General features: G+C 58.2%; 1 protein-coding gene and 1 long non-coding RNA gene across 2 annotated transcripts; both read left to right on the plus strand.

Annotated features, from left to right (window-relative positions):
- The first annotated feature begins 20,992 nt into the window (after positions 1-20,992).
- Positions 20,993-21,709, plus strand: LOC116731039 (uncharacterized). Its single transcript, XR_004341495.1, has 2 exons — positions 20,993-21,088; positions 21,599-21,709. It is a non-coding gene; the product is annotated as an uncharacterized LOC116731039 (long non-coding RNA).
- Positions 21,710-23,979: 2,270 nt separating this feature from the next.
- Positions 23,980-25,213, plus strand: LOC116730959 (gastrula zinc finger protein XlCGF8.2DB-like; the record flags this gene model as incomplete). The annotated part of the gene is made up of 1 exon (XM_032580533.1): positions 23,980-25,213. A coding segment is annotated over one exon (1,095 nt), but the record flags the coding sequence as incomplete, so codon positions are not given.
- Positions 25,214-25,577: the final 364 nt, after the last annotated feature.

Genomic DNA, 25,577 nt, shown 5'->3' on the forward strand with positions numbered 1-25,577 from the left:
GCGCACCCGAGGCCGAGTCAGCCGGCGTTCCAGCCGGCGTTCCTTCCGAGACTCCCAGTGTTCCTTCCGAGACTCCCAGTGTTCCTTCCGAGACCCAGACCCCCAGCGCTCCGACTCAGACTCCCTGTGTTCCTCCAGAGACTCCCTGTGTTCCTACCGAGACCCAGACCCTCTACGTTCCTTCCGAGACCCCGACTCCCGAGACCCTCTACGTTCCCTCCGAGACCCCGACTCCCGAGACCCTCTGCGTTCCTCCTGAGACCCTGACCTTCTGCGTTCCTCCTGAGACCCTGACCTTCTGCGTTCCTCCTGAGACCCTGACTTCCAGCGTTCCTCCTGAGACCCTGACCTCCTGCGTTCCTCCTGAGACCCTGACCTCCTGCGTTCCTCCTGAGACCCTGACCTCCTGCGTTCCTCCTGAGACCCTGACCTCCTGCGTTCCTCCTGAGACCCTGACCTCCTGCGTTCCTCCTGAGACCCTGACCTCCTGCGTTCCTCCTGAGACCCTGACCTCCTGCGTTCCACCCGAGACCGAGACCCCCTGCGTTCCACCCGAGACCGAGACCCCCTGCGTTCCACCCGAGACCGAGACCCCCTGCGTTCCACCCGAGACCGAGACCCCCTGCGTTCCACCCGAGACCGAGACCCCCAGCGTTCCGACCGAGACCCCCTGTGCTCCACCAGAGACCCTGTCTCGGGGGGCTCGTCGTCGCCGTCTGTGGGCGGCCCCCGGGACTCATCGCCACCTCCAGCGCCGCGGACGGCCGCCGGACGGCCTCCGTGGTTCCCGCCTTCAGCGTCGCGGACGGCCGCCGGACCGCCTCCGTGGTTCCCGCCTCCAGCGCCGCGGACGGCCGCCGGACCGCCTCCGTGGTTCCCGCCTCCAGCGCCGCGGACGGCCGCCGGACCGCCTCCGTGGTTCCCGCCTCCAGCGCCGCGGACGGCCGCCGGACCGCCTCCGTGGTTCCCGCCTCCAGCGCCGCGGACGGCCGCCGGACCGCCTCCGTGGTTCCCGCCTCCAGCGCCGCGGACGGCCGCCGGACCGCCTCCGTGGTTCCCGCCGCCGCGGACGACCGCCGGACCACCTCCGTGGTTCCTGCCTCCTTTGCCTCCGCCCACCCTGTGGGTAGTTTTTTGTTTGTTTTTGGACTCTTGGCCCTTCTTGTGTTTCCGCCCACGATGGTGGGTTGTTTTTTGTTTTTCTGGACTCTGGCCCCCCGTCCAGCGCCCCTCCGCCCACCCTTGTTGTGTTTTTGTTTTTTCTGGACTCTGGCCCCCCATCCGGCGCCCCTCCGCCCACCCTTGTTGTGGTTTTTTTTTTTTTTTGGGCGTCTGGTAGCCGCCCTTGAGGGGGGGGTACTCTCAGGATCTGTGTTTTCTGTGTCATTTAGAGTTTTTTGTGTCCTTGCGTCTCTTCGTTGTCCTGTCCTCCCCTTGATTGTTCCCAGGTGTGTCTCGTCTCTGTGATTACCCTCCCGTGTATTTAACTCCACCTGTGTTCTTTGTTCCTCGTCGGGTCCTCGTCATTGTTACGTCAATGTTAGCTTCTTCGTCGTTCTGTGTTTCCTTGTGCCTGCTGCTTGTTCCCGGACGTATTTATCATTAAACATCCCTTATTCATCTCAGCTGGGTCTACAGCGTCTGCCTCACCACCTCACCCGCACCACTTCATGACAGAAGGACCCGACCAGAAAGTACGGTGAGGCACGCTTTTTTTTCCATCATGGACCCAGAAGACATCAAGGAGCTGACGGACACGATCAGGGAGTACGAGGAAGCAATGGCCAAGCCGTACGCTGCCGGCCGACGCCTCGGTTTCGCCATCCGCTTGGGACTCCTGCTGGACTACTGGGTTCCTCGTTTTCCGCACCCGGGGTTGGTGGAGTTGCAGAGGGAGGCAGAGTGGGAGCGTATGGCGGCTCTAGCCGTCATGGCTGGCGAACCTCTGCCTCCCAAGCCGCACAGTTTCTCCGCCAGCCCGGATCCAGCTCCAGCTCCGGGACCAGCACCCCCAACCGGTGCGGCCGGCGCACCCGGGGCCGTTTCAGCCGGCGTTCCAGCCGGCGCACCCGAGGCCGTTTCAGCCGGCGTTCCAGCCGGCGCACCCGAGGCCGTTTCAGCCGGCGTTCCAGCCGGCGCACCGCAGGCCGTTTCAGCCGGCGTTCCAGCCGGCGCACCCGAGGCCGTTTCAGCCGGCGTTCCAGCCGGCGCACCGCAGGCCGAATCAGCCGGTGTTCCAGCCGGCGCACCCCAGGCCGCCCGGAGACAGCGACGTGAGCCGCCGGCGGACCCGGCCCCTCGTCGCCTTCCGGAGCTGTCACCTCCGCTGCCGGTTCCCAGGCTCCGCTGCGGCTCGCCCCCGCAGCCGGTTCCCAGGCTTCGCTGCGGCTCGCCCCCGCAGCCGGCCCCGAGGCTCCGCTCCGGCTCACCTCCAGCCGGCGCACCCGAGGCCGAATCAGCCGGCGTTCCAGCCGGCGCACCCGAGGCCGAATCAGCCGGCGTTCCAGCCGGCGCACCCGAGGCCGAATCAGCCGGCGTTCCAGCCGGCGCACCCGAGGCCGAGTCAGCCGGCGTTCCAGCCGGCGTTCCTTCCGAGACTCCCAGTGTTCCTTCCGAGACTCCCAGTGTTCCTTCCGAGACCCAGACCCCCAGCGCTCCGACTCAGACTCCCTGTGTTCCTCCAGAGACTCCCTGTGTTCCTACCGAGACCCAGACCCTCTACGTTCCTTCCGAGACCCCGACTCCCGAGACCCTCTACGTTCCCTCCGAGACCCCGACTCCCGAGACCCTCTGCGTTCCTCCTGAGACCCTGACCTTCTGCGTTCCTCCTGAGACCCTGACCTTCTGCGTTCCTCCTGAGACCCTGACTTCCAGCGTTCCTCCTGAGACCCTGACCTCCTGCGTTCCTCCTGAGACCCTGACCTCCTGCGTTCCTCCTGAGACCCTGACCTCCTGCGTTCCTCCTGAGACCCTGACCTCCTGCGTTCCTCCTGAGACCCTGACCTCCTGCGTTCCTCCTGAGACCCTGACCTCCTGCGTTCCTCCTGAGACCCTGACCTCCTGCGTTCCACCCGAGACCGAGACCCCCTGCGTTCCACCCGAGACCGAGACCCCCTGCGTTCCACCCGAGACCGAGACCCCCTGCGTTCCACCCGAGACCGAGACCCCCTGCGTTCCACCCGAGACCGAGACCCCCAGCGTTCCGACCGAGACCCCCTGTGCTCCACCAGAGACCCTGTCTCGGGGGGCTCGTCGTCGCCGTCTGTGGGCGGCCCCCGGGACTCATCGCCACCTCCAGCGCCGCGGACGGCCGCCGGACGGCCTCCGTGGTTCCCGCCTTCAGCGTCGCGGACGGCCGCCGGACCGCCTCCGTGGTTCCCGCCTCCAGCGCCGCGGACGGCCGCCGGACCGCCTCCGTGGTTCCCGCCTCCAGCGCCGCGGACGGCCGCCGGACCGCCTCCGTGGTTCCCGCCTCCAGCGCCGCGGACGGCCGCCGGACCGCCTCCGTGGTTCCCGCCTCCAGCGCCGCGGACGGCCGCCGGACCGCCTCCGTGGTTCCCGCCTCCAGCGCCGCGGACGGCCGCCGGACCGCCTCCGTGGTTCCCGCCGCCGCGGACGACCGCCGGACCACCTCCGTGGTTCCTGCCTCCTTTGCCTCCGCCCACCCTGTGGGTAGTTTTTTGTTTGTTTTTGGACTCTTGGCCCTTCTTGTGTTTCCGCCCACGATGGTGGGTTGTTTTTTGTTTTTCTGGACTCTGGCCCCCCGTCCAGCGCCCCTCCGCCCACCCTTGTTGTGTTTTTGTTTTTTCTGGACTCTGGCCCCCCATCCGGCGCCCCTCCGCCCACCCTTGTTGTGGTTTTTTTTTTTTTTGGGCGTCTGGTAGCCGCCCTTGAGGGGGGGGTACTCTCAGGATCTGTGTTTTCTGTGTCATTTAGAGTTTTTTGTGTCCTTGCGTCTCTTCGTTGTCCTGTCCTCCCCTTGATTGTTCCCAGGTGTGTCTCGTCTCTGTGATTACCCTCCCGTGTATTTAACTCCACCTGTGTTCTTTGTTCCTCGTCGGGTCCTCGTCATTGTTACGTCAATGTTAGCTTCTTCGTCGTTCTGTTTCCTTGTGCCTGCTGCTTGTTCCCGGACGTATTTATCATTAAACATCCCTTATTCATCTCAGCTGGGTCTACAGCGTCTGCCTCACCACCTCACCCGCACCACTTCATGACAGAAGGACCCGACCAGAAAGTACGGTGAGGCACGCTTTTTTTTCCATCATGGACCCAGAAGACATCAAGGAGCTGACGGACACGATCAGGGAGTACGAGGAAGCAATGGCCAAGCCGTACGCTGCCGGCCGACGCCTCGGTTTCGCCATCCGCTTGGGACTCCTGCTGGACTACTGGGTTCCTCGTTTTCCGCACCCGGGGTTGGTGGAGTTGCAGAGGGAGGCAGAGTGGGAGCGTATGGCGGCTCTAGCCGTCATGGCTGGCGAACCTCTGCCTCCCAAGCCGCACAGTTTCTCCGCCAGCCCGGATCCAGCTCCAGCTCCGGGACCAGCACCCCCAACCGGTGCGGCCGGCGCACCCGGGGCCGTTTCAGCCGGCGTTCCAGCCGGCGCACCCGAGGCCGTTTCAGCCGGCGTTCCAGCCGGCGCACCCGAGGCCGTTTCAGCCGGCGTTCCAGCCGGCGCACCGCAGGCCGTTTCAGCCGGCGTTCCAGCCGGCGCACCCGAGGCCGTTTCAGCCGGCGTTCCAGCCGGCGCACCGCAGGCCGAATCAGCCGGTGTTCCAGCCGGCGCACCCCAGGCCGCCCGGAGACAGCGACGTGAGCCGCCGGTGGACCCGGCCCCTCGTCGCCTTCCGGAGCTGTCACCTCCGCTGCCGGTTCCCAGGCTCCGCTGCGGCTCGCCCCCGCAGCCGGTTCCCAGGCTTCGCTGCGGCTCGCCCCCGCAGCCGGCCCCGAGGCTCCGCTCCGGCTCACCTCCAGCCGGCGCACCCGAGGCCGGATCAGCCGGCGTTCCAGCCGGCGCACCCGAGGCCGAATCAGCCGGCGTTCCAGCCGGCGCACCCGAGGCCGAATCAGCCGGCGTTCCAGCCGGCGCACCCGAGGCCGAGTCAGCCGGCGTTCCAGCCGGCGTTCCTTCCGAGACTCCCAGTGTTCCTTCCGAGACTCCCAGTGTTCCTTCCGAGACCCAGACCCCCAGCGCTCCGACTCAGACTCCCTGTGTTCCTCCAGAGACTCCCTGTGTTCCTACCGAGACCCAGACCCTCTACGTTCCTTCCGAGACCCCGACTCCCGAGACCCTCTACGTTCCCTCCGAGACCCCGACTCCCGAGACCCTCTGCGTTCCTCCTGAGACCCTGACCTTCTGCGTTCCTCCTGAGACCCTGACCTTCTGCGTTCCTCCTGAGACCCTGACTTCCAGCGTTCCTCCTGAGACCCTGACCTCCTGCGTTCCTCCTGAGACCCTGACCTCCTGCGTTCCTCCTGAGACCCTGACCTCCTGCGTTCCTCCTGAGACCCTGACCTCCTGCGTTCCTCCTGAGACCCTGACCTCCTGCGTTCCTCCTGAGACCCTGACCTCCTGCGTTCCTCCTGAGACCCTGACCTCCTGCGTTCCACCCGAGACCGAGACCCCCTGCGTTCCACCCGAGACCGAGACCCCCTGCGTTCCACCCGAGACCGAGACCCCCTGCGTTCCACCCGAGACCGAGACCCCCTGCGTTCCACCCGAGACCGAGACCCCCAGCGTTCCGACCGAGACCCCCTGTGCTCCACCAGAGACCCTGTCTCGGGGGGCTCGTCGTCGCCGTCTGTGGGCGGCCCCCGGGACTCATCGCCACCTCCAGCGCCGCGGACGGCCGCCGGACGGCCTCCGTGGTTCCCGCCTTCAGCGTCGCGGACGGCCGCCGGACCGCCTCCGTGGTTCCCGCCTCCAGCGCCGCGGACGGCCGCCGGACCGCCTCCGTGGTTCCCGCCTCCAGCGCCGCGGACGGCCGCCGGACCGCCTCCGTGGTTCCCGCCTCCAGCGCCGCGGACGGCCGCCGGACCGCCTCCGTGGTTCCCGCCTCCAGCGCCGCGGACGGCCGCCGGACCGCCTCCGTGGTTCCCGCCTCCAGCGCCGCGGACGGCCGCCGGACCGCCTCCGTGGTTCCCGCCGCCGCGGACGACCGCCGGACCACCTCCGTGGTTCCTGCCTCCTTTGCCTCCGCCCACCCTGTGGGTAGTTTTTTGTTTGTTTTTGGACTCTTGGCCCTTCTTGTGTTTCCGCCCACGATGGTGGGTTGTTTTTTGTTTTTCTGGACTCTGGCCCCCCGTCCAGCGCCCCTCCGCCCACCCTTGTTGTGTTTTTGTTTTTTCTGGACTCTGGCCCCCCATCCGGCGCCCCTCCGCCCACCCTTGTTGTGGTTTTTTTTTTTTTTGGGCGTCTGGTAGCCGCCCTTGAGGGGGGGGTACTCTCAGGATCTGTGTTTTCTGTGTCATTTAGAGTTTTTTGTGTCCTTGCGTCTCTTCGTTGTCCTGTCCTCCCCTTGATTGTTCCCAGGTGTGTCTCGTCTCTGTGATTACCCTCCCGTGTATTTAACTCCACCTATGTTCTTTGTTCCTCGTCGGGTCCTCGTCATTGTTACGTCAATGTTAGCTTCTTCGTCGTTCTGTTTCCTTGTGCCTGCTGCTTGTTCCCGGACGTATTTATCATTAAACATCCCTTATTCATCTCAGCTGGGTCTACAGCGTCTGCCTCACCACCTCACCCGCACCACTTCATGACAGAAGGACCCGACCAGAAAGTACGGTGAGGCACGCTTTTTTTTCCATCATGGACCCAGAAGACATCAAGGAGCTGACGGACACGATCAGGGAGTACGAGGAAGCAATGGCCAAGCCGTACGCTGCCGGCCGACGCCTCGGTTTCGCCATCCGCTTGGGACTCCTGCTGGACTACTGGGTTCCTCGTTTTCCGCACCCGGGGTTGGTGGAGTTGCAGAGGGAGGCAGAGTGGGAGCGTATGGCGGCTCTAGCCGTCATGGCTGGCGAACCTCTGCCTCCCAAGCCGCACAGTTTCTCCGCCAGCCCGGATCCAGCTCCAGCTCCGGGACCAGCACCCCCAACCGGTGCGGCCGGCGCACCCGGGGCCGTTTCAGCCGGCGTTCCAGCCGGCGCACCCGAGGCCGTTTCAGCCGGCGTTCCAGCCGGCGCACCCGAGGCCGTTTCAGCCGGCGTTCCAGCCGGCGCACCGCAGGCCGTTTCAGCCGGCGTTCCAGCCGGCGCACCCGAGGCCGTTTCAGCCGGCGTTCCAGCCGGCGCACCGCAGGCCGAATCAGCCGGTGTTCCAGCCGGCGCACCCCAGGCCGCCCGGAGACAGCGACGTGAGCCGCCGGTGGACCCGGCCCCTCGTCGCCTTCCGGAGCTGTCACCTCCGCTGCCGGTTCCCAGGCTCCGCTGCGGCTCGCCCCCGCAGCCGGTTCCCAGGCTTCGCTGCGGCTCGCCCCCGCAGCCGGCCCCGAGGCTCCGCTCCGGCTCACCTCCAGCCGGCGCACCCGAGGCCGGATCAGCCGGCGTTCCAGCCGGCGCACCCGAGGCCGAATCAGCCGGCGTTCCAGCCGGCGCACCCGAGGCCGAATCAGCCGGCGTTCCAGCCGGCGCACCCGAGGCCGAGTCAGCCGGCGTTCCAGCCGGCGTTCCTTCCGAGACTCCCAGTGTTCCTTCCGAGACTCCCAGTGTTCCTTCCGAGACCCAGACCCCCAGCGCTCCGACTCAGACTCCCTGTGTTCCTCCAGAGACTCCCTGTGTTCCTACCGAGACCCAGACCCTCTACGTTCCTTCCGAGACCCCGACTCCCGAGACCCTCTACGTTCCCTCCGAGACCCCGACTCCCGAGACCCTCTGCGTTCCTCCTGAGACCCTGACCTTCTGCGTTCCTCCTGAGACCCTGACCTTCTGCGTTCCTCCTGAGACCCTGACTTCCAGCGTTCCTCCTGAGACCCTGACCTCCTGCGTTCCTCCTGAGACCCTGACCTCCTGCGTTCCTCCTGAGACCCTGACCTCCTGCGTTCCTCCTGAGACCCTGACCTCCTGCGTTCCTCCTGAGACCCTGACCTCCTGCGTTCCTCCTGAGACCCTGACCTCCTGCGTTCCTCCTGAGACCCTGACCTCCTGCGTTCCACCCGAGACCGAGACCCCCTGCGTTCCACCCGAGACCGAGACCCCCTGCGTTCCACCCGAGACCGAGACCCCCTGCGTTCCACCCGAGACCGAGACCCCCAGCGTTCCGACCGAGACCCCCTGTGCTCCACCAGAGACCCTGTCTCGGGGGGCTCGTCGTCGCCGTCTGTGGGCGGCCCCCGGGACTCATCGCCACCTCCAGCGCCGCGGACGGCCGCCGGACGGCCTCCGTGGTTCCCGCCTTCAGCGTCGCGGACGGCCGCCGGACCGCCTCCGTGGTTCCCGCCTCCAGCGCCGCGGACGGCCGCCGGACCGCCTCCGTGGTTCCCGCCTCCAGCGCCGCGGACGGCCGCCGGACCGCCTCCGTGGTTCCCGCCTCCAGCGCCGCGGACGGCCGCCGGACCGCCTCCGTGGTTCCCGCCTCCAGCGCCGCGGACGGCCGCCGGACCGCCTCCGTGGTTCCCGCCTCCAGCGCCGCGGACGGCCGCCGGACCGCCTCCGTGGTTCCCGCCGCCGCGGACGACCGCCGGACCACCTCCGTGGTTCCTGCCTCCTTTGCCTCCGCCCACCCTGTGGGTAGTTTTTTGTTTGTTTTTGGACTCTTGGCCCTTCTTGTGTTTCCGCCCACGATGGTGGGTTGTTTTTTGTTTTTCTGGACTCTGGCCCCCCGTCCAGCGCCCCTCCGCCCACCCTTGTTGTGTTTTTGTTTTTTCTGGACTCTGGCCCCCCATCCGGCGCCCCTCCGCCCACCCTTGTTGTGGTTTTTTTTTTTTTTTGGGCGTCTGGTAGCCGCCCTTGAGGGGGGGGTACTCTCAGGATCTGTGTTTTCTGTGTCATTTAGAGTTTTTTGTGTCCTTGCGTCTCTTCGTTGTCCTGTCCTCCCCTTGATTGTTCCCAGGTGTGTCTCGTCTCTGTGATTACCCTCCCGTGTATTTAACTCCACCTGTGTTCTTTGTTCCTCGTCGGGTCCTCGTCATTGTTACGTCAATGTTAGCTTCTTCGTCGTTCTGTTTCCTTGTGCCTGCTGCTTGTTCCCGGACGTATTTATCATTAAACATCCCTTATTCATCTCAGCTGGGTCTACAGCGTCTGCCTCACCACCTCACCCGCACCACTTCATGACAGAAGGACCCGACCAGAAAGTACGGTGAGGCACGCTTTTTTTTCCATCATGGACCCAGAAGACATCAAGGAGCTGACGGACACGATCAGGGAGTACGAGGAAGCAATGGCCAAGCCGTACGCTGCCGGCCGACGCCTCGGTTTCGCCATCCGCTTGGGACTCCTGCTGGACTACTGGGTTCCTCGTTTTCCGCACCCGGGGTTGGTGGAGTTGCAGAGGGAGGCAGAGTGGGAGCGTATGGCGGCTCTAGCCGTCATGGCTGGCGAACCTCTGCCTCCCAAGCCGCACAGTTTCTCCGCCAGCCCGGATCCAGCTCCAGCTCCGGGACCAGCACCCCCAACCGGTGCGGCCGGCGCACCCGGGGCCGTTTCAGCCGGCGTTCCAGCCGGCGCACCCGAGGCCGTTTCAGCCGGCGTTCCAGCCGGCGCACCGCAGGCCGTTTCAGCCGGCGTTCCAGCCGGCGCACCCGAGGCCGTTTCAGCCGGCGTTCCAGCCGGCGCACCGCAGGCCGAATCAGCCGGTGTTCCAGCCGGCGCACCCCAGGCCAGGCCGCCCGGAGACAGCGACGTGAGCCGCCGGTGGACCCGGCCCCTCGTCGCCTTCCGGAGCTGTCACCTCCGCTGCCGGTTCCCAGGCTCCGCTGCGGCTCGCCCCCGCAGCCGGTTCCCAGGCTTCGCTGCGGCTCGCCCCCGCAGCCGGCCCCGAGGCTCCGCTCCGGCTCACCTCCAGCCGGCGCACCCGAGGCCGGATCAGCCGGCGTTCCAGCCGGCGCACCCGAGGCCGAATCAGCCGGCGTTCCAGCCGGCGCACCCGAGGCCGAATCAGCCGGCGTTCCAGCCGGCGCACCCGAGGCCGAGTCAGCCGGTGTTCCAGCCGGCGTTCCTTCCGAGACTCCCAGTGTTCCTTCCGAGACTCCCAGTGTTCCTTCCGAGACCCAGACCCCCAGCGCTCCGACTCAGACTCCCTGTGTTCCTCCAGAGACTCCCTGTGTTCCTACCGAGACCCAGACCCTCTACGTTCCTTCCGAGACCCCGACTCCCGAGACCCTCTACGTTCCCTCCGAGACCCCGACTCCCGAGACCCTCTGCGTTCCTCCTGAGACCCTGACCTTCTGCGTTCCTCCTGAGACCCTGACCTTCTGCGTTCCTCCTGAGACCCTGACTTCCAGCGTTCCTCCTGAGACCCTGACCTCCTGCGTTCCTCCTGAGACCCTGACCTCCTGCGTTCCTCCTGAGACCCTGACCTCCTGCGTTCCTCCTGAGACCCTGACCTCCTGCGTTCCTCCTGAGACCCTGACCTCCTGCGTTCCTCCTGAGACCCTGACCTCCTGCGTTCCACCCGAGACCGAGACCCCCTGCGTTCCACCCGAGACCGAGACCCCCTGCGTTCCACCCGAGACCGAGACCCCCTGCGTTCCACCCGAGACCGAGACCCCCTGCGTTCCACCCGAGACCGAGACCCCCAGCGTTCCGACCGAGACCCCCTGTGCTCCACCAGAGACCCTGTCTCGGGGGGCTCGTCGTCGCCGTCTGTGGGCGGCCCCCGGGACTCATCGCCACCTCCAGCGCCGCGGACGGCCGCCGGACGGCCTCCGTGGTTCCCGCCTCCAGCGCCGCGGACGGCCGCCGGACCGCCTCCGTGGTTCCCGCCTCCAGCGCCGCGGACGGCCGCCGGACCGCCTCCGTGGTTCCCGCCTCCAGCGCCGCGGACGGCCGCCGGACCGCCTCCGTGGTTCCCGCACCCGGGGTTGGTGGAGTTGCAGAGGGAGGCAGAGTGGGAGCGTATGGCGGCTCTAGCCGTCATGGCTGGCGAACCTCTGCCTCCCAAGCCGCACAGTTTCTCCGCCAGCCCGGATCCAGCTCCAGCTCCGGGACCAGCACCCCCAACCGGTGCGGCCGGCGCACCCGGGGCCGTTTCAGCCGGCGTTCCAGCCGGCGCACCCGAGGCCGTTTCAGCCGGCGTTCCAGCCGGCGCACCCGAGGCCGTTTCAGCCGGCGTTCCAGCCGGCGCACCGCAGGCCGTTTCAGCCGGCGTTCCAGCCGGCGCACCCGAGGCCGTTTCAGCCGGCGTTCCAGCCGGCGCACCGCAGGCCGAATCAGCCGGTGTTCCAGCCGGCGCACCCCAGGCCGCCCGGAGACAGCGACGTGAGCCGCCGGCGGACCCGGCCCCTCGTCGCCTTCCGGAGCTGTCACCTCCGCTGCCGGTTCCCAGGCTCCGCTGCGGCTCGCCCCCGCAGCCGGTTCCCAGCCGGTTCCCAGGCTTCGCTGCGGCTCGCCCCCGCAGCCGGCCCCGAGGCTCCGCTCCGGCTCACCTCCAGCCGGCGCACCCGAGGCCGAATCAGCCGGCGTTCCAGCCGGCGCACCCGAGGCCGAATCAGCCGGCGTTCCAGCCGGCGCACCCGAGGCCGAATCAGCCGGCGTTCCAGCCGGCGCACCCGAGGCCGAGTCAGCCGGCGTTCCAGCCGGCGTTCCTTCCGAGACTCCCAGTGTTCCTTCCGAGACTCCCAGTGTTCCTTCCGAGACCCAGACTCCAGCGCTCCGACTCAGACTCCCTGTGTTCCTCCAGAGACTCCCTGTGTTCCTACCGAGACCCAGACCCTCTACGTTCCTTCCGAGACCCCGACTCCCGAGACCCTCTACGTTCCCTCCGAGACCCCGACTCCCGAGACCCTCTGCGTTCCTCCTGAGACCCTGACCTTCTGCGTTCCTCCTGAGACCCTGACCTTCTGCGTTCCTCCTGAGACCCTGACTTCCAGCGTTCCTCCTGAGACCCTGACCTCCTGCGTTCCTCCTGAGACCCTGACCTCCTGCGTTCCTCCTGAGACCCTGACCTCCTGCGTTCCTCCTGAGACCCTGACCTCCTGCGTTCCTCCTGAGACCCTGACCTCCTGCGTTCCTCCTGAGACCCTGACCTCCTGCGTTCCTCCTGAGACCCTGACCTCCTGCGTTCCACCCGAGACCGAGACCCCCTGCGTTCCACCCGAGACCGAGACCCCCTGCGTTCCACCCGAGACCGAGACCCCCTGCGTTCCACCCGAGACCGAGACCCCCTGCGTTCCACCCGAGACCGAGACCCCCAGCGTTCCGACCGAGACCCCCTGTGCTCCACCAGAGACCCTGTCTCGGGGGGCTCGTCGTCGCCGTCTGTGGGCGGCCCCCGGGACTCATCGCCACCTCCAGCGCCGCGGACGGCCGCCGGACGGCCTCCGTGGTTCCCGCCTTCAGCGTCGCGGACGGCCGCCGGACCGCCTCCGTGGTTCCCGCCTCCAGCGCCGCGGACGGCCGCCGGACCGCCTCCGTGGTTCCCGCCTCCAGCGCCGCGGACGGCCGCCGGACCGCCTCCGTGGTTCCCGCCTCCAGCGCCGCGGACGGCCGCCGGACCGCCTCCGTGGTTCCCGCCTCCAGCGCCGCGGACGGCCGCCGGACCGCCTCCGTGGTTCCCGCCTCCAGCGCCGCGGACGGCCGCCGGACCGCCTCCGTGGTTCCCGCCGCCGCGGACGACCGCCGGACCACCTCCGTGGTTCCTGCCTCCTTTGCCTCCGCCCACCCTGTGGGTAGTTTTTTGTTTGTTTTTGGACTCTTGGCCCTTCTTGTGTTTCCGCCCACGATGGTGGGTTGTTTTTTGTTTTTCTGGACTCTGGCCCCCCGTCCAGCGCCCCTCCGCCCACCCTTGTTGTGTTTTTGTTTTTTCTGGACTCTGGCCCCCCATCCGGCGCCCCTCCGCCCACCCTTGTTGTGGTTTTTTTTTTTTTTTGGGCGTCTGGTAGCCGCCCTTGAGGGGGGGGTACTCTCAGGATCTGTGTTTTCTGTGTCATTTAGAGTTTTTTGTGTCCTTGCGTCTCTTCGTTGTCCTGTCCTCCCCTTGATTGTTCCCAGGTGTGTCTCGTCTCTGTGATTACCCTCCCGTGTATTTAACTCCACCTGTGTTCTTTGTTCCTCGTCGGGTCCTCGTCATTGTTACGTCAATGTTAGCTTCTTCGTCGTTCTGTTTCCTTGTGCCTGCTGCTTGTTCCCGGACGTATTTATCATTAAACATCCCTTATTCATCTCAGCTGGGTCTACAGCGTCTGCCTCACCACCTCACCCGCACCACTTCATGACAGAAGGACCCGACCAGAAAGTACGGTGAGGCACGCTTTTTTTTCCATCATGGACCCAGAAGACATCAAGGAGCTGACGGACACGATCAGGGAGTACGAGGAAGCAATGGCCAAGCCGTACGCTGCCGGCCGACGCCTCGGTTTCGCCATCCGCTTGGGACTCCTGCTGGACTACTGGGTTCCTCGTTTTCCGCACCCGGGGTTGGTGGAGTTGCAGAGGGAGGCAGAGTGGGAGCGTATGGCGGCTCTAGCCGTCATGGCTGGCGAACCTCTGCCTCCCAAGCCGCACAGTTTCTCCGCCAGCCCGGATCCAGCTCCAGCTCCGGGACCAGCACCCCCAACCGGTGCGGCCGGCGCACCCGGGGCCGTTTCAGCCGGCGTTCCAGCCGGCGCACCCGAGGCCGTTTCAGCCGGCGTTCCAGCCGGCGCACCCGAGGCCGTTTCAGCCGGCGTTCCAGCCGGCGCACCGCAGGCCGTTTCAGCCGGCGTTCCAGCCGGCGCACCCGAGGCCGTTTCAGCCGGCGTTCCAGCCGGCGCACCGCAGGCCGAATCAGCCGGTGTTCCAGCCGGCGCACCCCAGGCCGCCCGGAGACAGCGACGTGAGCCGCCGGTGGACCCGGCCCCTCGTCGCCTTCCGGAGCTGTCACCTCCGCTGCCGGTTCCCAGGCTCCGCTGCGGCTCGCCCCCGCAGCCGGTTCCCAGGCTTCGCTGCGGCTCGCCCCCGCAGCCGGCCCCGAGGCTCCGCTCCGGCTCACCTCCAGCCGGCGCACCCGAGGCCGGATCAGCCGGCGTTCCAGCCGGCGCACCCGAGGCCGAATCAGCCGGCGTTCCAGCCGGCGCACCCGAGGCCGAATCAGCCGGCGTTCCAGCCGGCGCACCCGAGGCCGAGTCAGCCGGCGTTCCAGCCGGCGTTCCTTCCGAGACTCCCAGTGTTCCTTCCGAGACTCCCAGTGTTCCTTCCGAGACCCAGACCCCCAGCGCTCCGACTCAGACTCCCTGTGTTCCTCCAGAGACTCCCTGTGTTCCTACCGAGACCCAGACCCTCTACGTTCCTTCCGAGACCCCGACTCCCGAGACCCTCTACGTTCCCTCCGAGACCCCGACTCCCGAGACCCTCTGCGTTCCTCCTGAGACCCTGACCTTCTGCGTTCCTCCTGAGACCCTGACCTTCTGCGTTCCTCCTGAGACCCTGACTTCCAGCGTTCCTCCTGAGACCCTGACCTCCTGCGTTCCTCCTGAGACCCTGACCTCCTGCGTTCCTCCTGAGACCCTGACCTCCTGCGTTCCTCCTGAGACCCTGACCTCCTGCGTTCCTCCTGAGACCCTGACCTCCTGCGTTCCTCCTGAGACCCTGACCTCCTGCGTTCCTCCTGAGACCCTGACCTCCTGCGTTCCACCCGAGACCGAGACCCCCTGCGTTCCACCCGAGACCGAGACCCCCTGCGTTCCACCCGAGACCGAGACCCCCTGCGTTCCACCCGAGACCGAGACCCCCTGCGTTCCACCCGAGACCGAGACCCCCAGCGTTCCGACCGAGACCCCCTGTGCTCCACCAGAGACCCTGTCTCGGGGGGCTCGTCGTCGCCGTCTGTGGGCGGCCCCCGGGACTCATCGCCACCTCCAGCGCCGCGGACGGCCGCCGGACGGCCTCCGTGGTTCCCGCCTTCAGCGTCGCGGACGGCCGCCGGACCGCCTCCGTGGTTCCCGCCTCCAGCGCCGCGGACGGCCGCCGGACCGCCTCCGTGGTTCCCGCCTCCAGCGCCGCGGACGGCCGCCGGACCGCCTCCGTGGTTCCCGCCTCCAGCGCCGCGGACGGCCGCCGGACCGCCTCCGTGGTTCCCGCCTCCAGCGCCGCGGACGGCCGCCGGACCGCCTCCGTGGTTCCCGCCTCCAGCGCCGCGGACGGCCGCCGGACCGCCTCCGTGGTTCCCGCCGCCGCGGACGACCGCCGGACCACCTCCGTGGTTCCTGCCTCCTTTGCCTCCGCCCACCCTGTGGGTAGTTTTTTGTTTGTTTTTGGACTCTTGGCCCTTCTTGTGTTTCCGCCCACGATGGTGGGTTGTTTTTTGTTTTTCTGGACTCTGGCCCCCCGTCCAGCGCCCCTCCGCCCACCCTTGTTGTGTTTTTGTTTTTTCTGGACTCTGGCCCCCCATCCGGCGCCCCTCCGCCCACCCTTGTTGTGGTTTTTTTTTTTTTTGGGCGTCTGGTAGCCGCCCTTGAGGGGGGGGTACTCTCAGGATCTGTGTTTTCTGTGTCATTTAGAGTTTTTTGTGTCCTTGCGTCTCTTCGTTGTCCTGTCCTCCCCTTGATTGTTCCCAGGTGTGTCTCGTCTCTGTGATTACCCTCCCGTGTATTTAACTCCACCTGTGTTCTTTGTTCCTCGTCGGGTCCTCGTCATTGTTACGTCAATGTTAGCTTCTTCGTCGTTCTGTGTTTCCTTGTGCCTGCTGCTTGTTCCCGGACGTATTTATCATTAAACATCCCTTATTCATCTCAGCTGGGTCTACAGCGTCTGCCTCACCACCTCACCCGCACCACTTCATGACAGAAGGACCCGACCAGAAAGTACGGTGAGGCACGCTTTTTTTTTCCATCATGGACCCAGAAGACATCAAGGAGCTGACGGACACGATCAGGGAGTACGAGGAAGCAATGGCCAAGCCGTACGCTGCCGGCCGACGCCTCGGTTTCGCCATCCGCTTGGGACTCCTGCTGGACTACTGGGTTCCTCGTTTTCCGCACCCGGGGTTGGTGGAGTTGCAGAGGGAGGCAGAGTGGGAGCGTATGGCGGCTCTAGCCGTCATGGCTGGCGAACCTCTGCCTCCCAAGCCGCACAGTTTCTCCGCCAGCCCGGATCCAGCTCCAGCTCCGGGACCAGCACCCCCAACCGGTGCGGCCGGCGCACCCGGGGCCGTTTCAGCCGGCGTTCCAGCCGGCGCACCCGAGGCCGTTTCAGCCGGCGTTCCAGCCGGCGCACCCGAGGCCGTTTCAGCCGGCGTTCCAGCCGGCGCACCGCAGGCCGTTTCAGCCGGCGTTCCAGCCGGCGCACCCGAGGCCGTTTCAGCCGGCGTTCCAGCCGGCGCACCGCAGGCCGAATCAGCCGGTGTTCCAGCCGGCGCACCCCAGGCCGCCCGGAGACAGCGACGTGAGCCGCCGGCGGACCCGGCCCCTCGTCGCCTTCCGGAGCTGTCACCTCCGCTGCCGGTTCCCAGGCTCCGCTGCGGCTCGCCCCCGCAGCCGGTTCCCAGGCTTCGCTGCGGCTCGCCCCCGCAGCCGGCCCCGAGGCTCCGCTCCGGCTCACCTCCAGCCGGCGCACCCGAGGCCGAATCAGCCGGCGTTCCAGCCGGCGCACCCGAGGCCGAATCAGCCGGCGTTCCAGCCGGCGCACCCGAGGCCGAATCAGCCGGCGTTCCAGCCGGCGCACCCGAGGCCGAGTCAGCCGGCGTTCCAGCCGGCGTTCCTTCCGAGACTCCCAGTGTTCCTTCCGAGACTCCCAGTGTTCCTTCCGAGACCCAGACCCCCAGCGCTCCGACTCAGACTCCCTGTGTTCCTCCAGAGACTCCCTGTGTTCCTACCGAGACCCAGACCCTCTACGTTCCTTCCGAGACCCCGACTCCCGAGACCCTCTACGTTCCCTCCGAGACCCCGACTCCCGAGACCCTCTGCGTTCCTCCTGAGACCCTGACCTTCTGCGTTCCTCCTGAGACCCTGACCTTCTGCGTTCCTCCTGAGACCCTGACTTCCAGCGTTCCTCCTGAGACCCTGACCTCCTGCGTTCCTCCTGAGACCCTGACCTCCTGCGTTCCTCCTGAGACCCTGACCTCCTGCGTTCCTCCTGAGACCCTGACCTCCTGCGTTCCTCCTGAGACCCTGACCTCCTGCGTTCCTCCTGAGACCCTGACCTCCTGCGTTCCACCCGAGACCGAGACCCCCTGCGTTCCACCCGAGACCGAGACCCCCTGCGTTCCACCCGAGACCGAGACCCCCTGCGTTCCACCCGAGACCGAGACCCCCTGCGTTCCACCCGAGACCGAGACCCCCAGCGTTCCGACCGAGACCCCCTGTGCTCCACCAGAGACCCTGTCTCGGGGGGCTCGTCGTCGCCGTCTGTGGGCGGCCCCCGGGACTCATCGCCACCTCCAGCGCCGCGGACGGCCGCCGGACGGCCTCCGTGGTTCCCGCCTCCAGCGCCGCGGACGGCCGCCGGACCGCCTCCGTGGTTCCCGCCTCCAGCGCCGCGGACGGCCGCCGGACCGCCTCCGTGGTTCCCGCCTCCAGCGCCGCGGACGGCCGCCGGACCGCCTCCGTGGTTCCCGCCTCCAGCGCCGCGGACGGCCGCCGGACCGCCTCCGTGGTTCCCGCCTCCAGCGCCGCGGACGGCCGCCGGACCGCCTCCGTGGTTCCCGCCTCCAGCGCCGCGGACGGCCGCCGGACCGCCTCCGTGGTTCCCGCCGCCGCGGACGACCGCCGGACCACCTCCGTGGTTCCTGCCTCCTTTGCCTCCGCCCACCCTGTGGGTAGTTTTTTGTTTGTTTTTGGACTCTTGGCCCTTCTTGTGTTTCCGCCCACGATGGTGGGTTGTTTTTTGTTTTTCTGGACTCTGGCCCCCCGTCCAGCGCCCCTCGGCCCACCCTTGTGTTTTTGTTTTTTCTGGACTCTGGCCCCCCATCCGGCGCCCCTCCGCCCACCCTTGTTGTGGTTTTTTTTTTTTTTGGGCGTCTGGTAGCCGCCCTTGAGGGGGGGGTACTCTCAGGATCTGTGTTTTCTGTGTCATTTAGAGTTTTTTGTGTCCTTGCGTCTCTTCGTTGTCCTGTCCTCCCCTTGATTGTTCCCAGGTGTGTCTCGTCTCTGTGATTACCCTCCCGTGTATTTAACTCCACCTGTGTTCTTTGTTCCTCGTCGGGTCCTCGTCATTGTTACGTCAATGTTAGCTTCTTCGTCGTTCTGTGTTTCCTTGTGCCTGCTGCTTGTTCCCGGACTTATTTATCATTAAACATCCCTTATTCATCTCAGCTGGGTCTACAGCGTCTGCCTCACCACCTCACCCGCACCACTTCATGACAGGAACTAATTTAACCTCCACACATAGTTATATTATTAGTGTCTTAGAAAGTAAGTAGAACATTTGCCTTTCCTGTGAAAATGTCGTGTTAGTGCTGAATGTTACTGCTGAAAATTGTAGAAACATTTGAGTTCAACTGCAGAACACTTGCTGAAATGAAATGAGTAGAAGCAGCAGAAAAAAGTTAAACAGTGCAAAGCTGTCAGCTAAACTGAATAATTTAAAATCAGTACCAATAACCCTGCTTAAAACTTTAAATATGACATAGAAATGCTTGCAAACATAAAATATAAGGTCATATATTGAATAATTTCAGTATTAAAGAGAGTAATAGCATTAAACCCATCTAGTGCAGAAGAAAGAGTGTATAAGCTAACATTAGCTAAATAAATATTAGTGAGGCAATCGATGGTAAAAATACACAATTATTTAGTTTGTTGCCAACAACGCCACCTGGCAAAGAATCAAAGAACCGAGCAAAGAATCGCCAAACACCGTGACGTCACAAACACTCGTTGGATTTTCCTCCATCGATTTATGTTGATGACGGGACAGCCACAGCAACAGGGGGCGCCACCATCTGGGCCAAACGCACCACCTTCAATCCTGAGAGCTAACAAAGAAATAAATACAAACTATTATTAAAATACCAGTAGAAAATTCAAGTAGAAAAACCCGTTAAAAGTCCTTCACACTCGACCACCAGCACCGCACATTTAACCCTCCTGTTAAGTTCCAGGTCAAATTGACCCGTTTTAAAGTTTAATTATTTTTTTTTAATAGTTGCAAGTATTTTTTTTGCATGAAACTTTTTCTATTTGTCTTAATAGGTGCACTCTACATATAAATTGAAAATTTATTCATTTTACACATTTGTACCAACCCCTACGTCTACTTTTACATAGGTACTGTTTGGGTCAATTTGACCCGGCAGTCAGGTTAAAGTGCAAAATAAGATTTTAAAAAATGTCCAATTCTATATGTTTCCTTGCAGCTATGAACCATATTTCACCACACACACACACACACCCACACACACACACACACAGACACCCCCACTCACACAAGCCCACTTTCTCACTACTCTCTTTACTTCACTAGGAAACTGCGAGAAAGCAGGTGTTCATGTTACGCCCCTTATGAGTAAGAACTCTATCAGTAGGGGAATAATGAAAACACGGACACGATGTCACTGCTTTCGTCTCCAGTGATGTAATGGAGGAGCAGAAGCGTCGCGTTCCCCTACATCCGATCAGACAAAACCAATCGAAACCCGAATGATTAAACCCTCATAACATAAAATCTAAAAGGTTGAACTTTTCAAGAATTATAACCAAACATAGCCGGAAAAGTAACATTAAAGAAAAATACATTGTTTTTAAACTTCATTAAACTTAGGCTACCTTTTACTGTATCTGTCTGTAGCACTGAACTTGAAAGACCAAAATAATCGATCGCAGATCACTAGATCTTGTTTTCCCTTTTGGTTGTCTAAAACAGTTTTATAACCACTACATTCACACAACTTTTGATGGGAATCTTTTCTGTTCCCGTGGATAAACTCCACCCACACTGAGTGACACTCAGCAGAAGTGGAGGAAAACATAAATATTCTCTGCATGACTCATTTCTCTTGATTTTAATCAGCGGGACAATTTGACTAAGAACAGTATGTGTGTCTCAAATACAATTATAAAAACCACCCATTTAAAAAAAAGTGTAATATAAAATGTTTCACCAAAGATCAATTTCAAGGAAATTATAGTTTTTTTGTGTCCAGGTTTTTTTTCAGTGGACATAAAAAAATGTAAATTCCATTTTTTATGTCCAAATGAGTAAATGAGTGGGTTGGTGTTATTGATCCTTAATTTCTGAGAAATAAAAAACACCATTGCACAAATATTGATTGAAATGATTAGTATTGGAGTTAATAATCAGATATAAATATGTTTTGGAGGATTTTTTTTGGTTTCTGACACTATAGCATGATTAAACACTCCCCGGTTCAAATTGACCCACGAACATTTTTGCTGTACCCTAGAAACGAACATAACAGGAGGGTTAAATGAACAAGCCGGTGCTGATCGGCTCTCAATAAGCCACAGGATGGGCGGAACCAGCGGTAACTCCAAACAAAGCAGCAGCGATCATTGTGGATATACGGAAACTATAGGAAAGGTTCTGATCTGGTGGAGTGAAGAAACTGTGAAACATGTTGCGGGATGTAGGAGATACGAATCAGAAGACAATATTAACTTTGGATTTGTGGAAAACTGGAATACTAATATTGTATTTGTTTTATTTAGATAAAGTGGAAGAAAAGATTTTACGTCTTTCAAAGAGAACTGGCACTGTATGAGAAATCTTTAGATGTGATGATCGTAAGATCCACAAGGTGGCGGTAATGCAATGACATGACAGTCATAAAATCCCAAAGAAGAAGAAGAAGACAAAGAAAATGGCGCGTGGTCTGTTTGGTTGAATGTTCGACTGTTTCTCTAAACGAGTTTATCAACGAGCCGTTAACTGCTGCTGAAGAAACATTCACAGAGTTTAAAGAAATCATCGTCAAGTCGGAGGAAGAGATGGATGATCATCGCAGACTGCTGGATTTCTCCCGGAGGCCCCAGATAATCTTACACCGAATAGGTAGGAACCACCAGCGTTTGGATGCAGGTTAAGGTCTAAATGTCTGCACCTTTCTGTATGAGGATCATTTTAGTAAATGTTCTTTTCCCGTATAAATGATTTTTAACAGGCAAATGAACGCAGACATCAGAATTACGCTGTGAAAATGGCTCATATACACGAAGCTGAATTTGGTTTCCGATTCGGGAAATGGCTAAAGGGTTATTCCACCTAATTTTTCACTAGCTTCCGCATCTTATTCGATTCTAGTTTAAAAACTACAACACCTGGACTCTTCAGACCTGAACTGGATTATTCTGCTCTAACAGCAGAATATTCAGAACCTTGTTAGGGATTTGTGAAACCTTTTTCTAATTAGTTAAACTTCAATAAAGGTTGATTTCACCACTTTTTGGATCTCTTTCCCTAACATTGATTTAGATTATTCCACACAAGGCGGGAAAGACTCTTATTTATATGAAATTCTTTCACTCTGTCTAAAGTAAAATAGCTCCTGTTTTTGTTTTGAAGGTTTCATAAAGACCATGTGAGGAAGAAGTGGGGAATGTCTTTAAGGAGAGACGGATTCACTGCACTGATGAATCTCAGCTGCTGAATCTCTCTTAAGCTCCTCCTCGGCTGGAAAACATGAATAAAACCTATATAGATATTATGTATATACGCATGTCCATATAAATATGTGTAGTTTAGTGCATATTATTCAGCATTTATAATTAAACATCTTTATTTCTCTCTGATTGTATCATTTTGTGTTTGTATATTTATATAAATATGTACTGATATTACTAAATAACATATTTAAAAAATTATGACTGGTTGTGTGCTTTGTAAAATAATCATAATACAGAAATATCAACACATTCTATTCTGTTTTCCCCACTAAGAATAGTTAAATATGCTCAACCTTATATCAGTCATTCAAAAATACTTTAAAAATCATTTCCTTGTAAATGTTGCTAACCTTTTAATAAGGTTTACAGAAAAATTGGTAAATATCTGTTTAGTATTTAGCGAGTTATGATTGATAAATGCGCTGATACGTTTTGAGTCTGTTAAACATAAAGCTGAGTGGAACGGTCGACCGCTCCAAGATGGCCGCCTTAAATCTCTTCAGTAACAATAGGCAAGAGCGGTCCATGAGGCGTTTATTTATAGTCTATGGGGAAAAGGGGCACAATGACTATGGGCAAAGGTGCATTCATGGGCCCAATATGAGTGGGAATTTAAAGTTTCTTTATTTTTACGCCGTTTTCAACTAATACACCAAACAGTTACATAAATAAAAGATGTTCAATGTCCAAACAACTTGAAAATTGCTTTTATAGTTTATTTTTTTTCCAGTTTGACAAGCAAATAACAAAGATCAAACTTTACATTAGTGATGTGTTGAGTAATGAAGCGGGTAAGACAGAGAACTCACCTAAACCTGAGCAGTTAAAGTTTTTATTTTTTAGTAATAAATCGTTGTCCCTGGTGACATAGCGAGTAACAAGCCAATCACAACCCTCTTTTCTATTTGTTTCTAGTTTTCTTTTGGATCCAGCCATTGTTTCATACAACCAGATTAATCAGAATTTATGTATCAGAATCACAAACATTTTAAACTTGTTTATTCATTGTAAAGCTTCATGTTGTTTTCACGTTGCCTATTTTACATATATTGTCCAGTTGATGTCACAGTAGAGCAAATGAAGCACCGCGGTGCATCGGCTCATGAGTCGAATGATTGGATGGAGTTCCTCAGGGCTTCATGAAGCTGCATCTCACCATCACTACTTTTCATTGTTTCCTCTCCTGCTCTGGTCAAAACCCACAGGCCCAACCCAGTGCATGCTGGTCCTATACCAGTCCCTATACTTACAGAAAATGGACCCACAGTTCTTAATGTCTAACTTAGAAAAGTTAATAACAAAGGAACAAAAACTAAACAGCTATTAACCTACAAATAAACTCATGTTTATAAATAAACCATAAAGATATAAAGTGGACTAAAGTAAAATTTCAATATAATTCAAAGTAATAAAAATAAATAGTATCTTGAAATAATACAATTTGCAGGTAAATATTAACAATAATCCCTACTACAATTAATTTTGTAATAAAATATTTTTTTTCATATCCGTTAATTTGAGAATTCCCCAAATGTCAGCTGGATATATCGACTGATCTGTATCTCTGTCTACGCTCTTGAATTATCAATTGTTTTTTTTTTATTCATTTCTGTCTTGAAAGATGAACAATTACTCGTATTTATTTCAGAAAAGGTAGCAATTACTCTTTCTCTGTTTTCTTCTCCAGATTTCCTGAAGTGTAACGTTTATTACCAGGAGAGGAGATCCACTCTGGACCAGGAGGAGTTAGAACCTCTGCAGGTGAAACAAGAACAGGAAGAGCCAGAAGATCATCAGATAAAAGAAGAGCAGGAGGATCTAAAACACCAGCAGATAAAAGTGGAAGAGAAAGAAGTTTACTGCAGTCAGGGTGAAGAACAGATTGAATTAAAACAGGAGACTGATACCTGCATGGTGGTTCCTGTTGATGAGCAAACAGACCACACTGAATCAGAACCAAACAGGAACCAAGACATCTTCCAGGAAGCTGCTGAAGCTGAGAACCAAAATCAGGAAAGAAGAAAACCTTTCTCAAGTGTCATCTGTAAAAAGCGTTTGACTTCAAAATCTGTTTTTGATTCTCACATGAGAACTCATACGGGTGAAAAGCCGTTTTCATGTGTGAACTGTGGAAAATGTTTTAGTCACAAACAGCATTTATCTCGGCATATGATGATTCACACTGGTGAAAAGCCGTTTTCATGTGTGACCTGTTTAAAAAGTTTTATTCGAAAACGGGCTTTAACTCAGCACATGATGATTCATACTGGTGAAAAGCCGTTTTCATGTGTGACCTGTGGAAAAAGTTTTAGTCAAAAACAGCATTTAACTGGACACATGAGAACTCATACAGGTGAAAAGCCGTTTTCATGTGTGACCTGTGGAAAAAGTTTTAGTCGAAAACAGCATTTAACTGGACACATGAGAACTCATACAGGTGAAAAGCCGTTTTCATGTGTGAATTGTGGAAAATGTTTTGGTTATAAACTGGCTTTAACTCAGCACATGATGATTCACACTGGTGAAAAGCCGTTTTCATGTGTGAACTGTGGAAAAAGTTTTGGTTATAAACTGGCTTTAACTCAGCACATGATGATTCACACTGGTGAAAAGCCGTTTTCATGTGTGACCTGTGGAAAAACTTTTAGTCAAAAAACGCATTTAACCAAGCATATGATGATTCACACTGGTGAAAAGTCTTTTTCATGTGTGAACTGTGGAAAAAGCTTTAGTCAAAAAACGCATTTAACTAAGCACATGATGATTCACACTGGTGAAAAGCCGTTTTCATGTGTGAACTGTGGAAAAAGTTTTAGTGAAAAACAGCATTTAACTCGGCACATGATGATTCACACTGGTGAAAAGCCGTTTTCATGTGTGACCTGTGGAAAAAGTTTTAGTCGAAAACAGCATTTAACTCGGCACATGATGATTCACACTGGTGAAAAGCCGTTTTCATGTGTGAACTGTGGAAAAAGTTTTTGTCAAAAACCGGGTTTAACTCAGCACATGATGATTCACACTGGTGAAAAGCCGTTTTCATGTGTGACCTGTGGAAAAACTTTTATTCGAAAACCGGATTTAACTCAGCACATGATAATTCACACTGGTGAAAAGCCGTTTTCATGTGTGAACTGTGGAAAAAGTTTTTGTCAAAAACCGGGTTTAACTCAGCACATGAGGATTCACACTGGTGAAAAGCCGTTTTCATGTGTGACCTGTGGAAAAACTTTTATTCGAAAACCGGATTTAACTCAGCACATGATAATTCACACTGGTGAAAAGCCGTTTTCATGTGTGACCTGTTTCAAAAGTTTTAGTAATAAACATAATTTAACTAAGCACATGACGCGTCACACAGTTGAAAAGCTGTAGAAGTTTGTTCCATAAATGTCCTGTGTTGTATTTGTTAAATGTGATCATTTTGATCTTCACATTTGGATACTTAGAGATGTTCAACCATGACACATTTTCCTTCATTGATGTTTTATTTTTCTGGTATATTCTGTATCAACAAACAATAATGATAAACTGTATGTTATTGTATTAACTTACTGTTTATGTCAAACTGTATGTTGTGTGTGTACAACGTGAAGAGCAGAGGGCTCAGCACACAGCCCTGAGGAGTGCCAGTACTGATGCTGATAGATGAAGAGGCTTGGGGGCCCACTGACTATTTCATGCATTAACAGAGTTTGACTGGACATGGACTCCCTTCCAGAACATTCTCACATGATTGGACTTGAGGGATTGATTTGTATTATTCTGTACCATAGAGAGTGAGTGGGGTTTATTTTTGTAGTTTTTTAAATCAACAATAGAATGTATATAATGGTTGAGTGTTTTAAAAAAAAATCTACAAAACAGTATTTGTGTTA

This window comes from Xiphophorus hellerii, chromosome 13 (genome assembly GCF_003331165.1).
Source record: "Xiphophorus hellerii strain 12219 chromosome 13, Xiphophorus_hellerii-4.1, whole genome shotgun sequence".
NCBI classification, from domain to species: Eukaryota; Metazoa; Chordata; class Actinopteri; order Cyprinodontiformes; family Poeciliidae; genus Xiphophorus; species Xiphophorus hellerii.